At 41.4% G+C, this 22,906-nt stretch overlaps 1 protein-coding gene across 39 annotated transcripts in view; it reads left to right on the top strand.

Annotated features, from left to right (window-relative positions):
• Window positions 1–22,906, top strand: part of PHF14 (PHD finger protein 14) — a 185,388-nt gene that overhangs the window by 44,251 nt on the left and 118,231 nt on the right. For 14 of the 39 annotated variants that reach the window (XR_014792370.1, XR_014792369.1, XR_014792371.1 and 11 more), the window contains exons 9-16: window positions 629–899; window positions 2,202–2,308; window positions 9,017–9,112; window positions 10,955–11,058; window positions 12,428–12,468; window positions 16,357–16,488; window positions 17,836–17,872; window positions 19,555–19,723. Coding sequence is in view for 24 of the 39 variants with exons in the window: in XM_084858689.1 (XP_084714815.1) it covers window positions 629–899; window positions 2,202–2,308; window positions 9,017–9,112; window positions 10,955–11,058; window positions 12,428–12,468; window positions 16,357–16,488; window positions 17,836–17,872; window positions 19,555–19,723 (957 nt within the window). In the remaining 15 variants the exon portion in view is untranslated. Of the gene's footprint in view, window positions 1–628; window positions 900–2,201; window positions 2,309–9,016; window positions 9,113–10,954; window positions 11,063–12,427; window positions 12,469–16,356; window positions 16,489–17,835; window positions 17,873–18,909; window positions 19,032–19,554; window positions 19,724–22,906 lie in introns of those variants that run through there. The other 25 variants (XR_014792374.1, XR_014792373.1, XR_014792372.1 and 22 more) reach the window with 8 other exon arrangements.

The following is a 22,906-nucleotide window of genomic DNA, read 5'->3' as shown; positions in this document are numbered from 1 at the left end:
GTGCAAGGTTAACCTGTGAAACTTGCTACTACCAGATGTAATGATGGCTGCCAACCTGGAAGATTTTAAGAGGATTAGGCAGTTCTATGGAAGATAAGGCTACTAGTCAAGATGGCTATATATTACCTCCATTATCAGAAGTAGTATGCCTCTCAGTACCAGTTCCTAGGAAACACAACTGGGAGAGTGCTGATGTGCTCATGCCCTGCTTGTGGGCTTCCCAAGGCATCTAATTTGGAGCAGAATGCTGGACTAGATAGTTCTTTAGTCTTATCCAGCAGGGATCTCTTTATGTTCTTATGGGTTTATGTGGATTCTGAATTGCCATTGTGGAAATCCAGAATGATGAGAGAACAGGTGCCTTTGCCAGATTTTTCTTGAATGTTGGAATGCTTAAATACTTTTAACATGTCTAAAGTCTCTTTCAAACTGTACATTTCTAGTCACAGAATCTCTTGGTCATTGTAAAAGAGTATTTTTAGGATCAATTACTTTGGAGTATTAAAAGCCATTTCTCCCCACTAAAATATTTATGCATAGTGTTAGAAATGGAGATTAGGTTTATTGGCAAAAGTATTTATACACCACTTAGTTTGATTTTTATGTGTATGTTTTTTTTAAATTGTAGGCTCGAATTAATGCCAGACTACAGCAATATCGTGCTAAAGCAGAACTAGCACGTACCACAAGGCCACAGGCATGGGTACCAAGAGAGAAACTGCCACGGCCTCTCACTAGCAGTGCTTCAGCAATACGTAAGCTGATGCGCAAAGCAGAATTAATGGGAATTAGTACAGACATCTTTCCAGTGGATACTTCAGATACCAGTTCCAGCGTGGATGGACGACGAAAACACAAACAGCCAGCCTTGACTGCTGATTTTGTGAATTATTATCTTGGTAAGGGTGAAAATACACATCTTTTTAAAAACTGCTTTCAGCAATCACCTAATGGATCTCCCTCTAAACTTTGAAGCACTGTTTGATTATCTCTTGATAAAAGAGTGAGGTTGCTTTAATGCCATCTGTCAGGGTTCCCCTTAAGGGCCTGGACCCCTGAGCAACTCCATAAGGATCTCTTGCCTCCTTAAGAGTCCCACTGTCCTTGTTTTAAACTTCCCCTTCCCAGTAATGTGGGGTTTAGGCTGTAGGTGTGTTGTGATTGGCACTTCAGACACTTGGGTGTTAACCACAACAGTTTACTGGTAAATTAAAGTAAGTAAATCACAACTAAAGGTATTTACGCAGTATAGCGGAGTGATACAAAAGGCATTGAAGAGAAAATAAAAATTGCAAAGCGCAAGTTCCTTTACCCTAGCTGTACTTAGACTTCTCTAAGCTGCTTCTTCCTGTTCCCTCTTCAGGCTCTGGTCTCCCCAACTCTGCTCTTACTCCTCTGGTCTTTCGGTCTCTCTCTTTTTATACCCTCCTCCTCCAAAACTGAAAGTACTGCTTCAGACCAGAAGAAATGAAACTTAACTGGAGAAATGAAACTGAAACTTAACTGAGGAAATGAAACTACTCTTCTCAGGGTTGCCACCTCCCAACAAAAAAAACCCCAGGCCTCTAGGGCTGACCTTTTTCCTTGACTCTGTAGGCCTCAAACCTTCATAACATCCATGTACTTCTATAAATGAGCAATATAATTCCCTAGTTTTCATTTTAAATTAAATAAGGCTGATACTGATCAACCAAATAAAAATCCCCATTTAAGAAGTTAGTGAGACTTTTACAACTATTTCTGTTGAAAACGTTCCTATTTAAAGTTTGTAGTGTGTTCTTTTTAACTGTTGTGAACCTCCCAGAGAGCTTTGGCTATTTGGCAGTACAGAAATTTAATTAATTAACTAACTAACTAACTAACTAAATGTTAATTGTTCCTACTGCTGCTACTTTCCCCCTCAATCCTTGCTTTTGAGGACAGAGTTGCACCATAAAACTCTAGCAATGTAATTAGATTTTGTTTGCCATTGTCACTTGTATATGTTTGCATGTGTGTCTTTGACCTTAATCTTCATGGCTTGGGTGTACAGAACACTGTATCTGTTCTTCAGCTCACAGGTGGCTAAAGCAGTCTGAGGGTTGTCTGTATGTACAACTAAATACACAAAAATGTTGTATGTATGTTGTTATACAAACTGACCAGCTTGTTGTTTCACACACTCAGAGAAGCAAATATAGACAGTATTGGCTTTTTTTTAGAGAGAAATATGCGCATGATCCAGATCCAGGAGAATATGGCTGAACAGAAGAAAATTAAGGATAAGCTGGAGAATGAACAGGAAAAACTTCATGTGGAATATAACAAGGTAAAGGAAGTTCTTCCAAGAATGTGCAAACCGTATGCTGTATTTAATAAGTTTTAAAAAATAGAACCATAGTATAATTAGATACAAAATCGTTGGCCCTCCTCATCACAGAGACCTGGCTGGCTGAGGCCGCTGCTCCAACTTTGGCGGCCATGTGCCTGGCTGGATTTTCGTATGCACAGCAGCCGAGGGCTGCGGATCGGGGAGTGGGAGTGGCTGTATCTACCGGGAGTCCTTGGTCTTCACCAGACCTCCTCTCCGGGAGACCAAGGTTGCTGAGTGCATGTACTGGAGGTTGGGCCCGAAGGGCAGTCTGGGGATTCTGCTCATGTACCATCCACCCCGCTGCACGACTGACTCCCTGGCCGAGGTGCTTGAGGTGGTCTCTGATGTGCGTGTGCAGTCCCCTAACTTATTGAGGAGGATAAAGCCACATTGGTGGCTTTATTGGTGTTGTGGGACTTCAGTGTACATTCAGAGGCTGTCCCCACGGGTGCACCTCGGGACTTCATGGAGATCATGGCTTCTGGGAGCTGTACTCTATTCTAACTGGGCCCACCCATGTAGCTGGTCATGCACTAGACCTTGTGTTTGTTTCTGGAGAAGCGGGGAATGATCTGGAAGTCGGGGGTATATCCACCACCCCCTTGTCATGAACAGATCACTATCTGGTGACGTTGGACTTCTCAGTTCCACAACCCCTCCGCAGGGATGGAGGACCTATTAAAATGGTCCGCCCCAGGCGCCTTATGGATCCAAGTGGATTCCTGAACGTGCTTGGGATTCTCTGGAGCACGCAAACAGCCACTCGGTCGAGACCCTGGTGGGTGGGTGGAATGCTGCAATCACTGGGGCATTAGATCGGGTGGCTCTGAAACGCCCTCTCCCCCTGAACAGGGTTCGAACTGCACCATGGTTCAATCCACGGTTATGAGCCCTGAAACAGGAGGTGAGACGGCTAGAGCACCGGTGGCGGAAGTCTCGCTCTGAAGACGATAGGACACAGGCTAGAGCTGTATCTTCAGCCTATCACGTGGTGATGAAGGCAGCAAAAAAGGAATACTATGCTGCCTCTATCGTGTCTGCAGAGTGCTGTCCCAGGAGGCTGTTCCAAGTGGTCTGGAGCTTGATCAGTCCATTTGCTCCGGAACCACTGGAGCATTCTAAGGCCTCCTGTGAGGCCTTGGCAAGGCACTTTGTGGATAAAATTGACTGGATCAGGAGTGTTATTCCGCGCGCTGTGGATACAGTTAGCGAGTGAGAGGCAGCCTGTGGCAAACCAGTTTTGTGGGATTGGTTCCAGCTTCTTCCTTCTGATGAAGTGGACAAGGTGCTTTCATCTGTAAAGCTGACCACCTGCTTACTTGATCCTTCCCCATCTTGGCTCATTATGAGCTGCAGTGAGAGATTGGTTGAGGGGATCAGGGTGGCGGTGAACGCCTCCCTTGAGGAGGGAGTAATGCCATCAGCCCTCAAGGAGGCAGTGATAAGACAACTCTTAAAGAAGCCCTCTTTGGATCCCCAAGTTTTGAACAATATATCTTATATCAGGTCAGACTATTTGTCTACCTAGCCCAGTATTGTCTATTCTGACTTACAGTGGCTCTCCATGGTCTTTCACATCACTAGCTACCTCATTTTTTTGGAATGCCAAGCATCACTGAACTATATTCCCTCCCACTCAGTTGCCACGCAGCAGCTGCCAGCAGTTTCATTTAGCATACCAGTTCATTGGCCACCACTGTGCACAAGTTTAGTTAACTGGGAAACTGACAAACTGTTTTTCCTGTTAGCTTGCTGTGAAGTAGAATTCTTGGGTTGAAATGCCTTCCTTCCATTGTTGTTCAGTCATTCAGTCGTGTCCGACTCTTCATGACCCCATGGACCATAGCACGCCAGGCCTTCCTGTCCTGCGCTCTCTCCCGGAGCGTGCTCAAGTTCATATTCATTGCATCCGTGATGCTATCTAGCCATCTCATCCTCTGCCGTCCCCTTCTCCTTTTGCCTTCAGTCTTTCCCAGCATCAGGGTCTTTTCCAGGGAGTTTTCTCTTCGCATTAGGTGGCCAAAATATTGCAGCTTCAGCTTCATTATCTGTCCTTCCAATGAGCAGTCAGGGTTGATTTCCTTTAGGATGGACTGATATGACCTCCTTGCAGTCCAGGGGACTCGTAAGAGTCTTCTCCAGCACCACAGTTCGAAAGCATCAATTCTTCGGCGCTCAGTCTTCCTTATAGTCCAGGTCTCACAGCCATACATTACTACTGGGAAAACCATAGCTTTGATTAGACGGACCTTTGTCGGCAAGGTGATGTCTCTGCTTCTTACTATGCTGTCTAGGTTGGCCATAGCTTTCCTCCCAAGGAGCAAGCGTCTTTTAATTTCATGGCTACAGTCACCGTCTGCGGTGATCTTGGAGCCCAAGAAAGTAAAATCTGTCACTGCTTCCATTTCTTCCCCTTCTATATGCCAGGAAGTGATAGGGCCAGATGACATGATCTTAGTTTTTTTAATGTTGAGTTTCAAACCAGCTTTTGCACTCTCCTCTTTCACCCTCAACAAGAGGCTCTTGAGATCCTCTTCGCTTTCTGCCATTAGGGTGGTATCGTCTGCATATCGGAGGTTGTTGATAATTCTCCCGGCAATCTTAATTCCGACCTGTGATTCATCCAACCCGGCATTTCTCATGATGTACTCTGCATATAAGTTAAATAAGCAGGGTGACAATATGCAGCCTTGTCGTACTCCTTTCCCAATTTTGAACCAATCGGTTGTTCCATCTCTGGTTCTTACTGTTGCTTCTTGACCCTCGTACAGGTTTCTCAGGAGACAGGTAAGGTGGTCTGTACTCCCATCACTTTAAGAATTTGCCACAGTTTGTTGTGATCCACACAATCAAAGGCTTTAGCGTAGTCAATGAAGCAGAAATAGACGTTTTTCTGGAATTCTCTTGCTTTCTCCATGATGCAGCGAATGTTGGCGATTTGATCTCTAGTTCCTCTGCCTCTTCTAAACCCAGCTTGTACTTCCGGGAGTTCTTGGTTCGCATACTGCTGAAGCCTAGCTTGTAGGATTTTGAGCATCACCTTGCTGGCATGTGAAATGAGCGCAATTGTGCGGTAGTTTGAACACTCTTTGGCGTTGCCCTTCTTTGGAATTGGAATGTAAACTGACCTTTTCCAGTCTTGTGGCCACTGTTGAGTGTTCCAGATTTGTTGGCATATTGAAAGCAGCACTTTAACAGCATCATCTTTTAGGATTTTAAATAGCTCGGCTGGAATACTGTCATCTCTGCTAGCTTTGTTGTTACTAATGCTTCCTAAGGCCCACTTGACTTCACTCTCTAGGATGTCCGGCTCAAGTTCAGTGACCGCACTATCATGGCTATCAGGGACATTCAGATCTTTCCTGTATAGTTCTTCTGTGTATTCTTGCCACCTCTTCTTAATCTCATCTGCTTCTGTTAGGTCCCTGCCTTCTTTGTCCTTTATCATGCCCGTCTTTGCATAAAACGTTCCCTTGAGATCTCCAATTTTCTTGAAGAGATCTCTAGTCTTTCCCATTCTATTGTTTTCCTCAATTTCTTTGCATTGTTCATTTAAGAAGGCCTTCTTGTCTCTCCTTGCTATTCTCTGGAACTCTGCATTCAGTTGGGTATATCTTCCCCTTTCTCCCTTGCTTTTCGCTTCCCTTCTTTCCTGAGCTACTTGTAAAGCCTCATCAGACAGCCACTTGGCTTTCTTGCATTTCTTTTTCTTTGGGACGGATTTCGTTGCTGCCTCCTGAACAATGTTACGGACCTCCGTCCATAGTTCCTCAGGCACTCTGTCTATCAGGTCTAATCCCTGAAATCTATTCCTCACCTCCACTGTATATTCATCAGGGATATGATTTAGGTCATACCTGAACGGTTTAGTGGTTTTCCCGACGTTCTTCAATTTAAGCCGAAATTTTGCAAGAAGCAGCTCATGATCTGAGCCACAGTCAGCTCCAGGTCTTGTTTTTACTGACTGTATGGAGCTTCTCCATCTTTGGCTGCAAAGGACATAATCAATCTGATTTCGATATTGACCATCTGGTGATGTCCATGTGTAGAGTCGCCTCTTGTGCTGTTGGAAAAGAGTGTTTGCTATGATCAGCATGTTCTCTTGGCAAAACTCTATTAGCTTTTGTCCTGCTTCATTTTGTACACCAAGGCCATGCCTGCCTGTTATCCCGGTGATTTCTCGACTTCCTACTTTAGCATTCCAATCCCCTATGATAAAGAGGACATCTTTTTTTGGTGTTAGTTCTAGAAGGTGTTGTAGGTCTTCATAGAACCGATCAACCTCAGCTTCTTCGGCCTCAGTGGTTGGGGCATAGACTTGAATTACTGTGATGTTGAATGGTTTGCCTTGGATTCGTACTGAGATCATTCTATCATTTTTAAGATTGTACCCCAGTACTGCTTTTCCCACCCTTTTGTTGACTATGAGTGCTACTCCATTTCTTCTAAGGGATTCTTGCCCACAATAGTAGATATGATGGTCACCTGAATTAAATTCGCCCATGCCTGTCCATTTTAGTTCGCTGATTCCCAAGATGTCGATGTTCAATCTTGCCATCTCATGTTTGACCACCTCCAGCTTACCTTGATCTGACATTCCAGGTTCCTAAACAATATTGTTCTTTACAGCATCGGATTTTCTTTTCACCGCCAGACACATCCACAGCTGAGTGTCCTTTCGGGTTTGGCCCAGCCGCTTCACTCTTTCTGGCGCTACTTGGAAATACCCTCTGCTCTTCCCCAGTAGCATATTGGACACCTTCCGACCTGAGGGGCTCATCTTCCGGCGTCATCTCTTTTAGCCTTGTGATACGTTCCATGGGGTTTTCTTGGCAAGAATACTGGAGTGGGTTGCCATTTCCTTCTCCAGTGGACCACATTTTGTCAGAACTCTCTGCCATGACCTGTCCGTCTTGGGTGGCCCTGCACGGCATAGCTTATGGCTTCACTGAGTTACGCAAGCCCCTTTGCCACAACAAGGCAGTGATCCATGAAGGGGCTTCCTTCCATACTGTAGGGGTATTTGGAGAAAGTTGTTGATTACCTGAATCAGGTGTGGCATTCAGGCTCTTGGATGGAGTTGTGGGCTGGATGAGGGTTAATAAATTGAGTTTGAATCCTGGCAAGATGGAAGTACTGTGGATAGGTTGGTCGCAGGTCCAGGAAATAGGTCAGTTGCCTGTTCAGGATGAGGTTGCACTCCCCTTTATGGAACAGGTGCATAGTTTGGGACGTACTTCTAGATAAATCTTTGTCACTGGAGACTCAAGTGGCTTCAGTGGCTAGGAGTGCCTTTTACCAGCTTCGACTGGTATGCCAGGAATGTCTGTTCCTGGCTCATGATAGCTTAGCCATGGTGCTTCAGGCACTGGTAACTTCAAGACTGCATTATTGTGGGGCTTCCTTTGGGCTTGGTCCAGAAGCTGCAGCTGGTGCAGAATGCAGCAGCGAGGCTGCTAACTGGGGCCTCTTTATGACAAGTCACACCTTTGCTAAAAGAACTGCACCCACTGCCAATAAGCTACTGAGACAGATTTAAGGTGTTGTTGTTGACATATAAAGCCCTAAGCAATTTGGGACCAGGTTACCTTAGAGATTGCCTCACCCCTTATGTCCCTGCCGCATCCTTGTGATCATCAGAGGAAGCACTCCTGAGGGTGCCACATACTCCTGAGGTTCGTCTCAAGAACACTTGCACTACAGTGTTTAATGTCACAGCACCGACCATCTGGTACGCGTTGCCAACTGTTATTAGATAGGCCCCCACAGTTCTGATGTTCAGATGTCTCCTCAAGACCCATCTCTTCACACAGGCCTTCCCTGAAGTGTGACCCAACCAGCCATGGTCTGTAGTGCACAACAGGGTGTACGGTTTTATTGTCTATTAATATTTGTGTTACTGTGTAATTTTACTGTTATATTTTGGTTTGGTTTTGATGGTCCAATATTGTATTTTGGTCCAAATATTGTAATTTGATGGTCCAATATTGAAACTCTGTGGAAAGTGGTATATAAATCTGATTAATAAATAATAATAAATAATAACTGTTGTGGGTAACACACAAGTATATGTGTAACTGTTCAAGATGAATAGAGTACAGTACTGTGAAAAGTTGAACTCTGCAGATTATATTGCCATTTTCACTTGCTTTCAAAAAGACATGCACACGCACACACACACACACACCATGAAGGTGACCCTAGTTGTTGCAGTTGTCAAAGAATAAGGCATAGTCAGGAGGGTAGAATGTCATTCCCAGTTAAACTTACAAAAGTAGCATGGTTTGATATTTTCTTCTCTTATTTCAAGTGTGCAGGTATGTAGCACTGAAATCTTGATTCCCTGTATAGAAATACATGGTACACCTTTGCAGATGGAAATAACAGAGTAGAACTGTTGTGATGTTTCTTGACTACCATTATAGCCTTATTGTCAGAGAAAATTGCTTTAGGTTCCCTCTTACTAACCAGATGGATGCCCATGTTTTTTGGTGTTACTGAATGGCTGATTAGCTTTACTGATTTCAATTGCATTGACATGGGTGAACAATTTCATTATTTAATTACCTCTCTTAGAAAAAGTATCGTAAGTAAAGAATGCCTCCTCCTGGATAAGAGGTGTTAAATAACTTTCACAATGTTTTTCACTGTTTTCTTTTTCAGTTATGTGAATCTTTAGAAGAAGTTCAGAATATGAATGCAAAACTACGAAATGAAGGGCAAGGAATATGGGCTGTGCTAGGCAGAATAATTGGGCAGGTTGGTTTTTCCCATTATTTTTCTCCTCCCCCTTTTCTATGTCTTCCAGGTCATGGAATAGGCTTTTCTGTTTGTTACTGTCACTTTTTATGGCTGAAAAGATATATTTGATAAAGACCTGGCCTTTCTCTGGGGATAATGATTTCTGATTGAAATATATCTAGGGCTCTGCAACTTACCCACAGGGAATCCATGGCTTAATTTTGTTTTTGTATTAGCTATCTTGTTTGCAAAATTCTTTCATTTGCTGTAGCTGATTGACCTGTCATTTGTGATGAAGCTAAACCTGAAGCATGAGTTAATCTAACCACATTCCTCACTATTTTTCTTTCTTTCTAGCAACTGTAGCTTTCAAACAGCAGGTTTTATTTGGACATATTGTTTTCTTGGGCCTCCTTTCCTGAATATGCTTGTGGCTGAAAGTATATAAAATTTGTTGTGGTTTTAAATTAATTATACCTATGAGAAAGTCTTCCCTTTTCAAGAAACAAAGAATTCTAGGGTATAACTGGTTATTTCTTGGTAGCAGTAATGGTCATTTTGTCAGTTGTGATAGGTGAATGCTGCAGCCTCCCAATTACTAAATTCTTTGAGTTATAAACAGAGCATATCATTTGTATATCAGCAGACTTCTGTATTTTTGTCTGATTATATTTTCTGCTATTTTTAAAGAGGGTAAGGAACAATTTCCTCAATTTGGTGCCTGTTCTTTCCCCTCCCCTCAAACTGTGGTTGTTATTATGTATGCTACTATGTAGCTGGCTGTGTCTGAAACATTGATGAATTTCACTGGCTTTTTCTTTCAGTACTTATATCTGATATTCAGTGAGGCTGGCGGGTTTCTCAAGAATATGGATGCATTCATGTCATTCCAGATATAAAAGAGCTCTTACCATTTTTGTACAATTCATAGTTAACCTTTTAAGACTATAAAAATGAAATGATCTCTTAAGAAATTCGACCACAGGCCAGCAATGGTCTTGTAAATATCCTTTGGTTTATGTTAACTGTTCTGCAGAACATCTTGATGGGTTCTGCTAAACTGGCTGAGGTGTTTTAATCTAACCTGGTTTATATGGGCCTTTCATACATATGAGAATCTTCCTTCATGTATAGAAGTGTGATAATACTGTGTTTCTCCCTTTTAAAAAGGAAGAGAGATTTGAATATTCACAAATACATTTCCTGGTGCAATCATTTAATAATAATAAAAAGTAGTAGTTTCATTTGCACAGCTTGCATGACACGTTTTTCCAGTTGGTTGAACAGATGCAGGCCCACAGGGCCACTGAGAAATGACTTTGATAGATGGTTGCTGTCTGTGAAGCTAGCATACTGCAGATTAGTAGAAACCCGAAGAGAATCTCTCCTGCTTTGTGGAGAGTTTGGTCCAATAAGATAATTTTTCTAATTAACCTATAGAGCACCACTGTAGCAGGGATGCTGAGGAAAATAAACTGCCTCAATATTCTTTTGTGAAGTGTAGTGGATTTTTCTTTTTTCTTTTTCCTTTTAACCTTCTAAACCAGCTTGTCCTTGTCTGTCTCTGTTAAACCTTCCTCTGTTAAAGAGGGGAAAGTTAAAAAGCCAGGGCTTTAATGTCTATGGGTTTTCTTTTTGCATTGAAAAATATGTGAATGCAATTTCATTTCTCAATAAGACTCACCTGGGGACAGAATATATGGTGTAGTCATTTTTGCGACCTGACTAAGCAGTTTTCTCACATAATTTTTAGCATATTGCACGCAGCCAAATTTTATGACTGTTGAGTGGTAAATGAAGGGGAATGTTACATTACTTACGTCTCTCACCAGTATTCCTATATTTCTTCAAACCCAATAGAAATTGAATATCCCAGCAATGTTGCGAGCACCCAAGGAGAGAAAGCCAAGTAAAAAAGAAGGTGGAACCCAGAAGACTACAACCCTTCCAGCAGTACTTTATAGGCAAGTAGTAGAAACACAGTGCAGTAGACATCAATGATAAATAGAATGAGATGCCTATATAACTGAAGTTTTTATTTCAAACAACTGAATAAAATTTGTTCATCCATTCCTTTTCATTCCTAGATACCACTGTAGTGTGCTATCTAGTTTGATTAGTTTTCAACTTTTTAAAAAATGTTATAACTATCTCCAGAGTAAGGACATCAATACTCAGGTTTTCTCCATCCATTGGCAGCACTTCAAAAGGAAATTCATTTTACACCTACAATCTTAGAATTTATTTTGTGATAAATTGTTGAGATTCTTTGCATTGTAGATTGTTCAGAAAAGGCGAAACAATCCTAATCTTCCTTTTCATAGCTCAAGTTAATATATTTGAGGTTATTATTAGATATATTTATTATTATGCATTCATGGTTCTTTTTACAATTTGCCTTTATGTTCCTAACAACCACAAACTATTTTTAAGATCATAAAACATTTCTTGCTTGATCAGACCAAAGGTCATTCTATTCCAGCAAACTTTCTCCATCAGTAGCTTGCCAAGTACTTTTGAAAAGCTCTCAAAGGGTATGACAGTGATAGCCATCTCCTCCTGGTGGCTGTTCCCAGCATCTGGTAATCAGCATCTTAAACATGGAGGTACCTATTTAGCTATCATGACTAATAGCTGTTGCTAAATTTATCCTCCATGGATCAGCCTAATATATTCCTTATCCTTTTATTTATGTACATTTGTTTTACACATTTCAATATTGCACCTTCATCACCAAGGATCCCAGGTTGGTGTATATAAAGTTATAAAAACAAAATAATAAAACAATTACAATTTAAATAATAGGAGATAGAAAAATCGTAAGCCAGCAGCAACCAACAAACAACCCAAAATCAATTTAAATTGAAATTGAACTTATATTGTTAAAATCACGAGAACAAAGGAAACATCCATTAAAATGCCTGGGCAAATAGGAGTGTTTTAATTTGGGTCTGAAAAGAGAATAGAATTGGCACCATCTGTTTCCCAGTTTGGTCTGAGGAGGCATCCAACAATGGGTTAAGTTTCCCCACCCAGGAAAGCCAGGAATCCTGTGACCAGGATCTTTTCCTTACTACTACTGACCTCAGCTTCTCCCCGCCCACGGTTCTTCCAGGACAGAGCTAGTTCATTTATCACTCTTCTATGCAAATCTCCTGATTCTTATAATTTATTTTCATTCTTTAATTCCTTCATTCACTTAATTCTCTTTGTGTTTCTACTAAACCCACCACCATCACCACCACCATCTTTGGATCGTCTGCTTCATCGTCCTGAGTTTCTCCGGTCTTCTCTCCTTCTTGTCTGGGCCTGCCCTCTCTGTGGCACCAACAGGGAAAAATATCACCTCCAAGCAAGCAAAGTGGAAGACAAAGGTGATCCAGCACATCTGAGTAACAAAAACCTCTAAATGGTCTGTGAAATCTAGAGGTCCTTTAGCATCACCATGACTGTTGCCTAGTCAGTGAGGATTCCTCCGGCAAGCCCACTTATGCTGACCCTAGCCTCCATTGGAGCTCTGCCATGACTGTAGATGCTACCCTGATGGCCATTCGGAAGTAGAAGACAGAGAGAATGCTCTGTACTCTTCATAGCCTATAGCCAAGCATCATCCCAGTAGCTGCTCCAGCTCCGCCTCAGTGTCCAATCAGTGCCGGCCCTAGTCACCACATGGTGTGGCTGGATGACTGTCTTCACTCCAGGTCCTGTGAAGTTTGAGGGGGACAGCCAGAGAGTAGGAAAACAGAGTGCTGCAAGTGTGTGTGTGGGGGGGGCATAATGCTTATCCCTTTGCATTTTCATGCCAAAACCAGATGTCATTTTCTACACAGCATAGTCTTCACAGTGTCCACCACTTAACTACAGAGGCCCTCTGACTTGATAGAGCAGCCTGTAGCTCCTCTAACCAAGTGCCACACCTCCTGGCATTATCCCTCTGACTTGGACAAAAGGGTGATAACTACAATTTTTAAAGAGCAGTTGTTTAGTCACTGATAGCTGGACCCAGGGGAATGGAGCCTCTACCTGACCATTTCAAGGCCTGTCAGCAGTGGTTCAGTTCCCTAGCCCTTGTCCTGTTTGTATCCCCAAAGAACCACAAGCTGTCTTACTACTTCTCCCACTTCCAAGCCCAAGGGACAGAAGCCATAGATTCTCTCAATGCACCATGGGCCTAGGAGCGTTTTTATGCCTTCCCACCAGTTCCCCTGATCTCCAGGGTCCTGAGGAACATGAAAGCAAAGCAAACCTTTGTAGTCCTCATAGCTCCCTTTGCGGGGGGTTGGTGAAATCCTGTACCTGGCACAAGAAAAGCCTTGGACCCTGCCAGCCTGCCATCTCTTCTGTCTCAAGGGCTAGGTCTGCATCCACACCTGGGATGGTTTCGCCTAGCTGCTTCACTTCTGAAAGGGACACCAACCTAGCCTGTGGAGTGCCCTGAAGTAGTACTCTCTCCTATCTGTATTTATGAGACAACCCCAAGGGCTTCCACCCACATGCAGACACAAGACCCACAACTACAAACAAGAAGGCATCAAAGATCTACTCCTTCTACAATAAGATATGGGCCTGAAGCCAAACATGCTCTGCACACAAGCCTCCATGCAGTTCTCTCCAAGCCGGGCCACACCCACACCTCAAGCATTTCCTCCAAGGGGCATTGCTTCTCAGCCCATCAGTAATCCATCTCTTTCCCACATGGAAACTTCACATGGTCCTCAAAGCCCTGGCCTTTTGAGCCCCTAAAATCAATACCTCTTGGCTACTCTCCCAAAAGGCACTTTTTCTGGTGGCAGTCACATCAGTCAGGAGGATCTCAGAGCTATTGAATCTCTTGGTCAGGGACCACATATGCATTTTCCAAAGGGGACTCCTCCACCCAGACCCCTTCTTTATCCCAGAGGTGAATGCCCTTTTCCGTAGAGTACAGGAGCTCATCCTACCCACTTTCTGCCCCAGACCCTTTAACCTCTCTGAGGGCATGGCACAAGCCAGATGTACATAGAGCCCTCAAATCTCCATCAAACACAGCAGGTCTTAAGACATTTTAACTGTGTTGCCTTTCGAAAAAAATATCCCGTTCCACATTTGCCCGGTGGTTTAAGACATACATCTCCAAGGCCTACAAGGTCCAACACATTCCTAAGCCATCACACATCCCTGCACATTCTACTTGAACTGCAATCACCTCGGCAACATTCTCCACCAGCGCTCCTCTGTCAGAGATCTGCCTTGGCCTCATGGTTCTGCCCAAACATGTTTACCAGACGCTATAGAAGAGACTCATTTGCGTCCACAAAGGCAGAGCTTAGTTGAAGAATGCTGCAACAGGTGCGTCCTTCTTTCTAAAACTCAGCCAAAATACTTCCCATTCTGCTGATCAGATTAGCTGTGCACATCCCATTGTTGAATGCGTCCTCACACCATACTGGGAATGGAACATTGGTCACTTACTGCGAAGGTTTCTTCCAGTTGGTGTGATAGAGGCATCCCAACCATACCCTAATTACAGGAGGATCAATCCTCACAGAATTGTTAATATATTACCTGTATAGGCTCACTGTCTATATAGTACCTGGTTTGCCATGACTTGTGGGGGTCAAGGGTACTGTCTCCATCTTAATCTGTCATATTCCTAGAGCTGGGCTCCTCAATGCTGATTCTGTCTCAAGTTGAGCAACAGGATGAAACTGGGGGAGAAGCTCATGATCACACATACTAAGACAAATATCATAGTAACATAATCCCTGTCTTTCCTGAGTGGTGTGGAGATTTAACCCATCATTTTATGCCTCCATCACACCAAACTGGAAGGAAACGTCACAGTAAGTGACCAATGTTCCAGTCTCCCTCAGGAAGGCATTCCAAATTCTGGGTGCCACCACCAAGAAGGCCCTCTCTTTTACTGATGCATAATGCATCTCTCCCAAGATGGTATATGGAGAAAGGGACTCTTTGGAAGATTTAATGCATGTGCAAGATGGTATGTGAGGAGGCATTCCTTCAGATATTTGGGTCTCAAGTTGTTCAGGGCTTTAAAGGTGATCTCTAGAATCTGGAATGGGCTTTTAAAAAGCCATCTAAGCTAGGGGCCATTATGGCTTGTGGTAATGAATTCCACATGTTAATTATGCATGGTGTGAAGGAATACTTACTTTTGGTTTATCCTGAAACTTTTGTTAGTTCATTTCAGTGTATGACCCAAGTTTTATCCACTCTCACTGTACTGTTCATAATTTTATAAATTATGAATTAGCTTTGTTGAATGTTAATTTGATCGGGTATAGTGGTGTCTGCAAAACGGGTACCATCATTTGATGATCTTTTGACTGTTTTTGCTGTATAAATAACCTGAAATGTTGCTGCTGAACTTCTTATGTGGCTGCCTTGTCCAAGAATTAGGATGTTTTCCATCAGAACTGTTTTATTTGCATTTTTCCTTGGTTACAGATGATTGGGCTCAAACTTAATTATGAATTGAATAGATCCATTTGAAATCAATGAGACAAGTAAATCATAGCTAATAAGTCTCATTGATTTCAGTTGGTCTACTCAAAGCCTGACTAAGTCTGAATCCAACTCAGAAATTTAGATTCTGACATCTAATTGTCATGTGCAGTTCTTCACTAATTTAAAATAATAGGATTCACAATTTAATATCTCTTGTAATATGCAAAGATCTTCTCAAGTAAATTGCCTCATCCTTACAGCAGCTTTTCAAAGTGAAGACTTATATTATAGACAAAGACCTGAGTTTGAAAGTTTTTATCCACAGATCCCTGTAAGTTCTTATTAGCTGATGAGGGATTTAAAATCAGGTCTTCCATATCTCGAGCCAGCACTCTGCCTGCAAGACCAAACTGGCCTCAATGGGAATTTAAAGTTGGATACAAAGCAATGTATCGGAAGTTATAAATACCCAACTGCCATTAGGGAGATTTTAGCAATGGTTTGAATCTAGAGAAGCATAGAGGTACACTTACACAATGGGGCTTTCCTGCCTCCTCCTTCCTGCTGCAGCACCGTGTGTCCCTTCAAAGGCTGCTCCTGAGGGTCGGGAGACCCTCCAGAACATTGTGGGATGTGGTGCAGAGGGCTGTCACTGAAGGGGGTAAACCGTAAAAACTGGGATCGCTCTTTGCACAAGCAGAAGTGCCTTCTGCTCGCGCAAGGGGTACTCTCAATCCCACCCCATGTAAACATTGAGATGATTCAGTAAAGTATATGCATTATCTCAAATGAAACTTTTTTCCTGCATTTCCAAGTTGTGGGATTTGCAAGAAGAACCATGATCAACACCTCCTTTTGCTGTGTGATACTTGTAAACTCCATTATCATCTTGGATGTCTGGACCCTCCACTTTCAAGGATGCCAAGGAAGACTAAAAACAGTTACTGGTAAGAATATTGTAAATGCATTGTACCACTTACTAGGGCATTAAAAAAATTAAGCCTAAGTCCACAAATACGAGGACCTGAATCTATCAGGGTTTTTTTTTCCTTCTCAAGGTTTTTGTTCTGTATCTTATATCATTCTGGGTCCTTCAAGGATTTTTTTAATGTGACTTTAAGTTCCATATCAATGCTGACTTCTGAAAACCTGCAAAACAGAAGTTCCTCTTTTAGTCACTTCTTTGTGGTGTAGGATTTTTTAAAAAAACTTCCTAAGCTTACTGTGAAATAGTGGAAATTTATCTGGTTTCTGTTCTTGAAAGTGAATTCTACACTCTTGCTTTCACCCCAGTTAAAGGAAATGTCAGTGACCATAGTCATGGTTAATGTTAACCAAGGTTCCTGTTTAACCAGGGTCTGAAATGAGCATTAAATCATGATTTAAACCCTTCCATTACAAGGAAGTAAGCCTGGTTTTCAATTATCAGATTAAACTGTGTAGTAATTCACTGGTTTTATTTTGCTTTTTAATTATTTTGAAAGGGCTCATTTAAAGCCATCAGATCAAGAGGACATAAACTGAACATCTCAGTGGTAGTAGACCAGGGAGGTAGCGAGGCTTTTCTTTCAAAAAGCTGCCACATCATCACTATGAATTTCGTGCTTCAGCTACACTTCTGATCACAAACTTGGCTTTCACTTTTAATTTAGCTAGAGGTATTCAGTGGGATAGGATTATAACAGAAATCGGGCCTTATTGATTGCATTCTTTTCATCTTTAGATGTGTCTTTGTAAATTCTTTTCAAGATCAAGAAGAAGGCTATAGAATAAGAACCTTATTATAAATGTGAAGTTCAGCAGAACAGTGTCCCTGCTGTTTGTAGTACACTTGCCGTTTCAGAAGTTTCTCCTGTTAACCCTTGGAGCATCAGCTCTGTTGGCTATAACTATTATGCATGTAATACCACATTCTGATATATATATGTGTGTGTGTGTGTGTGTGTGTGTGTGTGTGTGTATATATATAGTGTGTGAGATATATATATATATTGATAGAATTTGGTTTGAAATTGACAATAGTGGTAGGTGGCGGTAGTTCACAAATTGAGCCTCTGGAGTCCATTTCTTAATTTGATTTCTGGGGTGGAAGGCCAGTAAAATGCTGTGTAATTGCCCCAGCATGGTACACCTATCATTATAACTGCCTTGTATTGAAGAAGAATGAAAATACTTAAATTTACAACTGAACAAAATACGTGCAGGAAGAAAGCTTGTATTAACTATAGGATTCTGTCTTTGACATCGCATGTGAAAGGAATCAATAGTTCATTTGTGTTTTTCCTCATTCACAGCTTTCTATTTTATTTATTCATCTCATGGTTGTGTTTCGTAAGTATTGTACTAGTAGTCAGTTAACACTTCCCCTGAAAATGTATGCGGGTTTTTTTTCATTCTGTTGTTGTTGTTGTTGTTATTTTAAAAATATCCATGTAGAAAGATTACAGACTGTATACTTTCCCAGCCCAGTGAAAGAAAACATGAGGGAAAAGAAGTTGTATGTTAGATAAGTGTGCATGGGAAGGTATAAGCAATACAAGGCAAATGCTCTCTAAGCAACAGGAACTATATTAGTACAGAATATGACAAGGATATTTTGGAGTACAGATACCACCACATTTGGCCATTTTCACTGGATTCTGTCTTGCCATTTTTAGGACGCCATTTCAATACTGTAGTTAGTATTGGGAAACAGGTCCTTGGTGCCACAAGTTAATGTATAACATAGACTTTAATTACCTTTGTGTCTGAGATGAGCTTTGGGTTAAATCCAAGCATTTTATCAATATGCTGGGATTTATTAAACTATGCTTTGGCAATTTTAAATTTGTTTTTAGCATTGCAGTGTGCAGTAATTAAAGTACACTTCACCAGATAGTTCTCATGTATTTGTAGTGCTTGCAACCCGTTTAGATCTGGTTTATGAAAAAGGTAATCTTTTGTCAAGAAAAGTTAATTTTGGTTGTATATGTGCTGCTGCATAGTGTTTCCATTCTGGCTTTTAAAGGAAACACTTCCTTTTAGAAAATCTATTTGCAGATTCATACTCCGTGAGCTGTAGCAATGTCTCATTAAGATATTGCAAAATTTCTGCTTTATTTGACTGATAGAACGTATTGTGCTTAGCTGCTGACTCTATCTATACAAGATGTTTCATACAGGCAGTAGTCTAAATGCTTTCTGTAGATGTCCTTATTCAGAAACTTAAATTGATTAGTCTTCATAAGCTAATGTTGAAATCCTTACAGAAAGTACCTTCCGAAAGCATCCCAGCATAAATGGTTAATTTTTCTTAAATATACTAGGAGGTTTTTATGCATGATAAAAGTGTTTCTGATAACCACTGTCTCCCAACTTTCTTTCACCAGCTTCTGGATTTATGTTAAATGGCCTCTCATGGTTGTTGATTTTTGTAAAATCTGTTTGAATTTGGCCACCTACCTTCTTTGGAATGATTGATTCCTCTTCCCCCCACCCTACCCTGCCCCAGGTGATTCTTTCCTTGTCAATTAAAGTCTTTCTCTCAGAGAGCAAATTCAGCATGGGGTGTCATTGGCAAGGATTAGAAAGAAGCCTCAGCTAATGCAAAGGGAGAGCATATATTTTATAGACAGAACAGTGCTTTCAATTAATGTTTGGTTCTGAATGGTGTGAGGTGGACAAAAATGTTGTTGAGCTACAAAGTTTTGCCCAGTCTCCTTACCACATGTACAGGGGCCTGCACCCACACAGCACTATTTTTCCAAAGACTCCCCCCCTCCCCCTACCACAGTGCAAGCTGTTTTTAAACTCAAAAATTTAAGCAACAGCTTGTGGTGTCATGGGATGTACTGCTCAGGAAAGAAAGGAGGAAAGCCTTTTTGCCTATGCAGGTCTTCCTCTCTATATTTGGGTCTCTCTTACATTGTAACAATTTCCTTTCTCAGTCTTTGGCTTTGTTTTTCACCCTGCATATTCTTTTTTTTTGCATTGGAAGTTGCTGTCTTCAGTTTGGAATTTTTTTGTCCTCCCAGGCAGTGTTCAGAGTGTGACCAAGCAGGTAGCAGTGACATGGAAACCGACATTGCCATGGAAACTTTACCAGATGGAACTAAGCGATCAAGAAGACAGATTAAGGAGCCAGTGAAATTTGTTCCACAGGATGTACCCCCAGAACCAAAGAAGATTCCTCTCAGAAACACGGTAAATGACAGCTCAGTCAGAACTACACATCTCACAGTCTCTTGCTTTAAATCCAACATTTTAAAAGTGGCTGGAACCTTAATGTGAAAGATTTATAATTGTATAGGCATGAATATAATTTAATATCATACAGCTTTTGTAAAGAAATGCAAAACATATTAGATACCAGAGATTTACTATGAAAAATAAAATACCCTTCAGTTTTTTTATTTCACATATCCTTGAGTATTCTATAGTCTATTTTCTTTTTGTGCAAATAAATGTACCAGAATGGAAAGTATTACAACTTACAAAATTGCTCCCAATGAATTCCTAACACTAAGGAATAAATGACATTGTTTTCCATTTGCATGTCTAGGCTTTCACTCTCCATGTGAAGATACATTTTGACATGAGAGTGCTTTCAAACATGGATGCCCACTTTGCATTCTAAGATGGTTGCATTGCAGATTTATTCCATGTGAAAATCTGCACATACAAATATATGTGCTGAAACTCAGTTTGGTGCTCCAATTAATGTGCAAGGCTTTCAAGAACCTATTTTGCTGACAAAATATTTTTGTGCTTTAAGTTCACTTAGCTGAGTCCTTTGTGGCTATGCTTCTTCTCTGAAGAGCAAATTATTTCAGAGTAAGGAATGGAAACATTTTCTTAGGAATGGATTTAGGAGGCTGTTCTTTCCGCCCTCTCCCTCACTGCTGACACATTTTGCTTGAACCATAGAATTTTGAGAGCAAATATTTGCCTCTCTCTATAACGGCAATGCTAAAGGTGAAACTAAATTATTTGACACTTCTAAACTTCATTCTGGTTCTCAGAAGCAAGGTGTGTGAGATAATTTTTATATTTATCCATTAATTTTGTCTTGTGGCAACATGTTATTATGCTCTAACTAATCTATTTTTAATAAGGTCTTGCCGTAGTTGCTTGTCAAAGTTAGACAGTAAACTTGAGTCACTTAAATCCTTCGTTCAGGGATGCTTGTGTGGTTTGCTGCCTTGACAAGATTAACCTTCTCTGTGTAGACTGTGGCCTGCTGTGGGTGATTAAGTGCTGTTTTATAGAAAATGTTCTCCATGTAGTACTGTCTTATAATGCCGTTATTAATGCATGACAGCATTCTGTGTTACAGTTTAAAAAGTAGGAGGTAATGCTCTGCTAGAAAAAAGCAATGTGTGTTCTGTTTTGTTTGCCTCTTTAAAATAAACAAGCAGATATCCTATGATTAAGGAGTAAATTTTGTCAAGCTATAACAATAACATAATATGAATTTTCACAAATCCAAAAAAATCTACCATGTTACAATCCAGTTACTTTTTGTTCTTGCCCTATCCAGATGAGAAATTAAATGAATTTAAGTTGCAGGGATCAGCCCCCAAATGGAATATGGATATTTGAGGATGAACAAACTTCACTGAAGTCCAAAACATATTTGCTAAAAGTGTTTTCAGTGCAATATGTGGCTTCTCAGCTTACATGATAGGGCAACTACCAGCCTCCCCTGACCTGTCTATGTACTGCCCTTACTACCAGTAAAGAGGTACAAATAGAAACTATAGGACCGCTGGGTTCTCCCAAGCAGGGAATCACAACACAACACTATATGACCAGCTACATTTGTGGCACTTTCTCCATTTTCTATTCTTTAAAAGTTAAAAAAAAAAAAAAGTGCCGCAGTCACCCTGTGACTGCATAGGTCAGGGATGAGGACCATGAGGCCTCCAGATGTTGTTGGACTGCAACTGTGTAAAATAGTTTTATATGTTTGTATGTGAATGGTTTTATATTTTGTTACTACGTTGTACTTTTATGGTTTTAATCTTTGCCAACCACCCAGAGAGCTCTGGCTATTGTACAGTATAAAAATGTAATAAATGAAATGAACTCCCATCAGGCTTAGCCAGCATAGACAATGGTGAGGGATGTTGAGAGTGGCAGTCCTGCAGCATCTGGAGGGCCACATTTTCCCCATCTCTGGCATAGGTGTGTGGCTAGACTGCAGTTTACCTAGGGAGACTGCAATCTGTTCCTGGTTAGTAGGCTATTTGCATGGTTTATTTAACGTAAATCCCCGAGGTTTGGCAATCCACTGGAATGGAATTACACTGAGGTGGATCCAGACAAAGGGCACAATCCTATTCATGTTTAGACACAAAAAGTCCTAGAACTCCCAGCATTCCCCAGCCAGCCATGCTGGGGACTTTTCTCTGTCTAAACATGCAGAGGGCTGCACCCAAAGTTTCCTGTTGAAATCAGCGGAACTTAAGTTAGTCACGATGACTAACTTTCCACATTGACTTCAGTGGGACCTAACTGTGACTAACGTTACATTTTTGTTCCATTTATTCAATTATACTGCAATTCATTACACAAATTACATTGAATAAATTTCTACTATATCTTTGCTTGATTTTGTTTTACTGTTCCTTCCTCCCCACCCCCCACCCCCTTTCATTATTCTGGGTCAGATTCAGACTAAGTTGGGCATGGTTTAGTCCATGATCAGACAACATTTTGCCCTTAAGGGCCATATGTAGTATGTGGGCAGTTAGAGGATGATAAGTTGCTTTTTCCCTCTGGTTTATGGACTGAGGTTTTATTGTATTGTTGATGTGCTGTTTTATCTTTGTAGACTGCTCTGGAACCTACTGTAGTTTATAATTTTTTAAAATAGAAGAATAATTATAAATAAATGCCAGTGGGCATGTTCAGAGCCAGCGGTGTGTGACGCCTATATTAGCACACTCAAACACACAGGCACAGAAACTCATATTATATATGTATGTATGTGTCTCTCTCATATTAACACTTATTCACACGCGCTCTTACTCATACATCCATACATTCCCCATTCATAAAATGACCTGGTTCACATAATCAAAATAAGCCACCATGGCTTATTTAATTGCAGCGTGTGCTGGGTGTGTGCAGGATACTATTTCCATAATCACTGTCTGGGTGCAGCTTGTCGTGTTGTCCGAACCTGGGCAGCATGCCTTGTTGGAGGGGGAAACAACCCTCCAATAACCCTTAGCCTGCTCAGCGAGGAGGCTTTTCTTTCTGCCACCCTAGCATGGAAGGAAGGTGAGCTGCTAAGCCAGGGACAGTTTGCTCTGTTCCTCCATTAGCAGCTTGTTTTCCTTCTGTTCTAGGCTTGGAGAAAGCCTCTTCCCCATCCATCAT

This window comes from Heloderma suspectum, chromosome 5 (assembly GCF_057233095.1).
Source record: "Heloderma suspectum isolate Gila_16-S chromosome 5, 16-S_ref, whole genome shotgun sequence".
Classification (NCBI taxonomy): domain Eukaryota; kingdom Metazoa; phylum Chordata; class Lepidosauria; order Squamata; family Helodermatidae; genus Heloderma; species Heloderma suspectum.
This window is presented reverse-complemented; position numbering and strand designations above follow the sequence as displayed.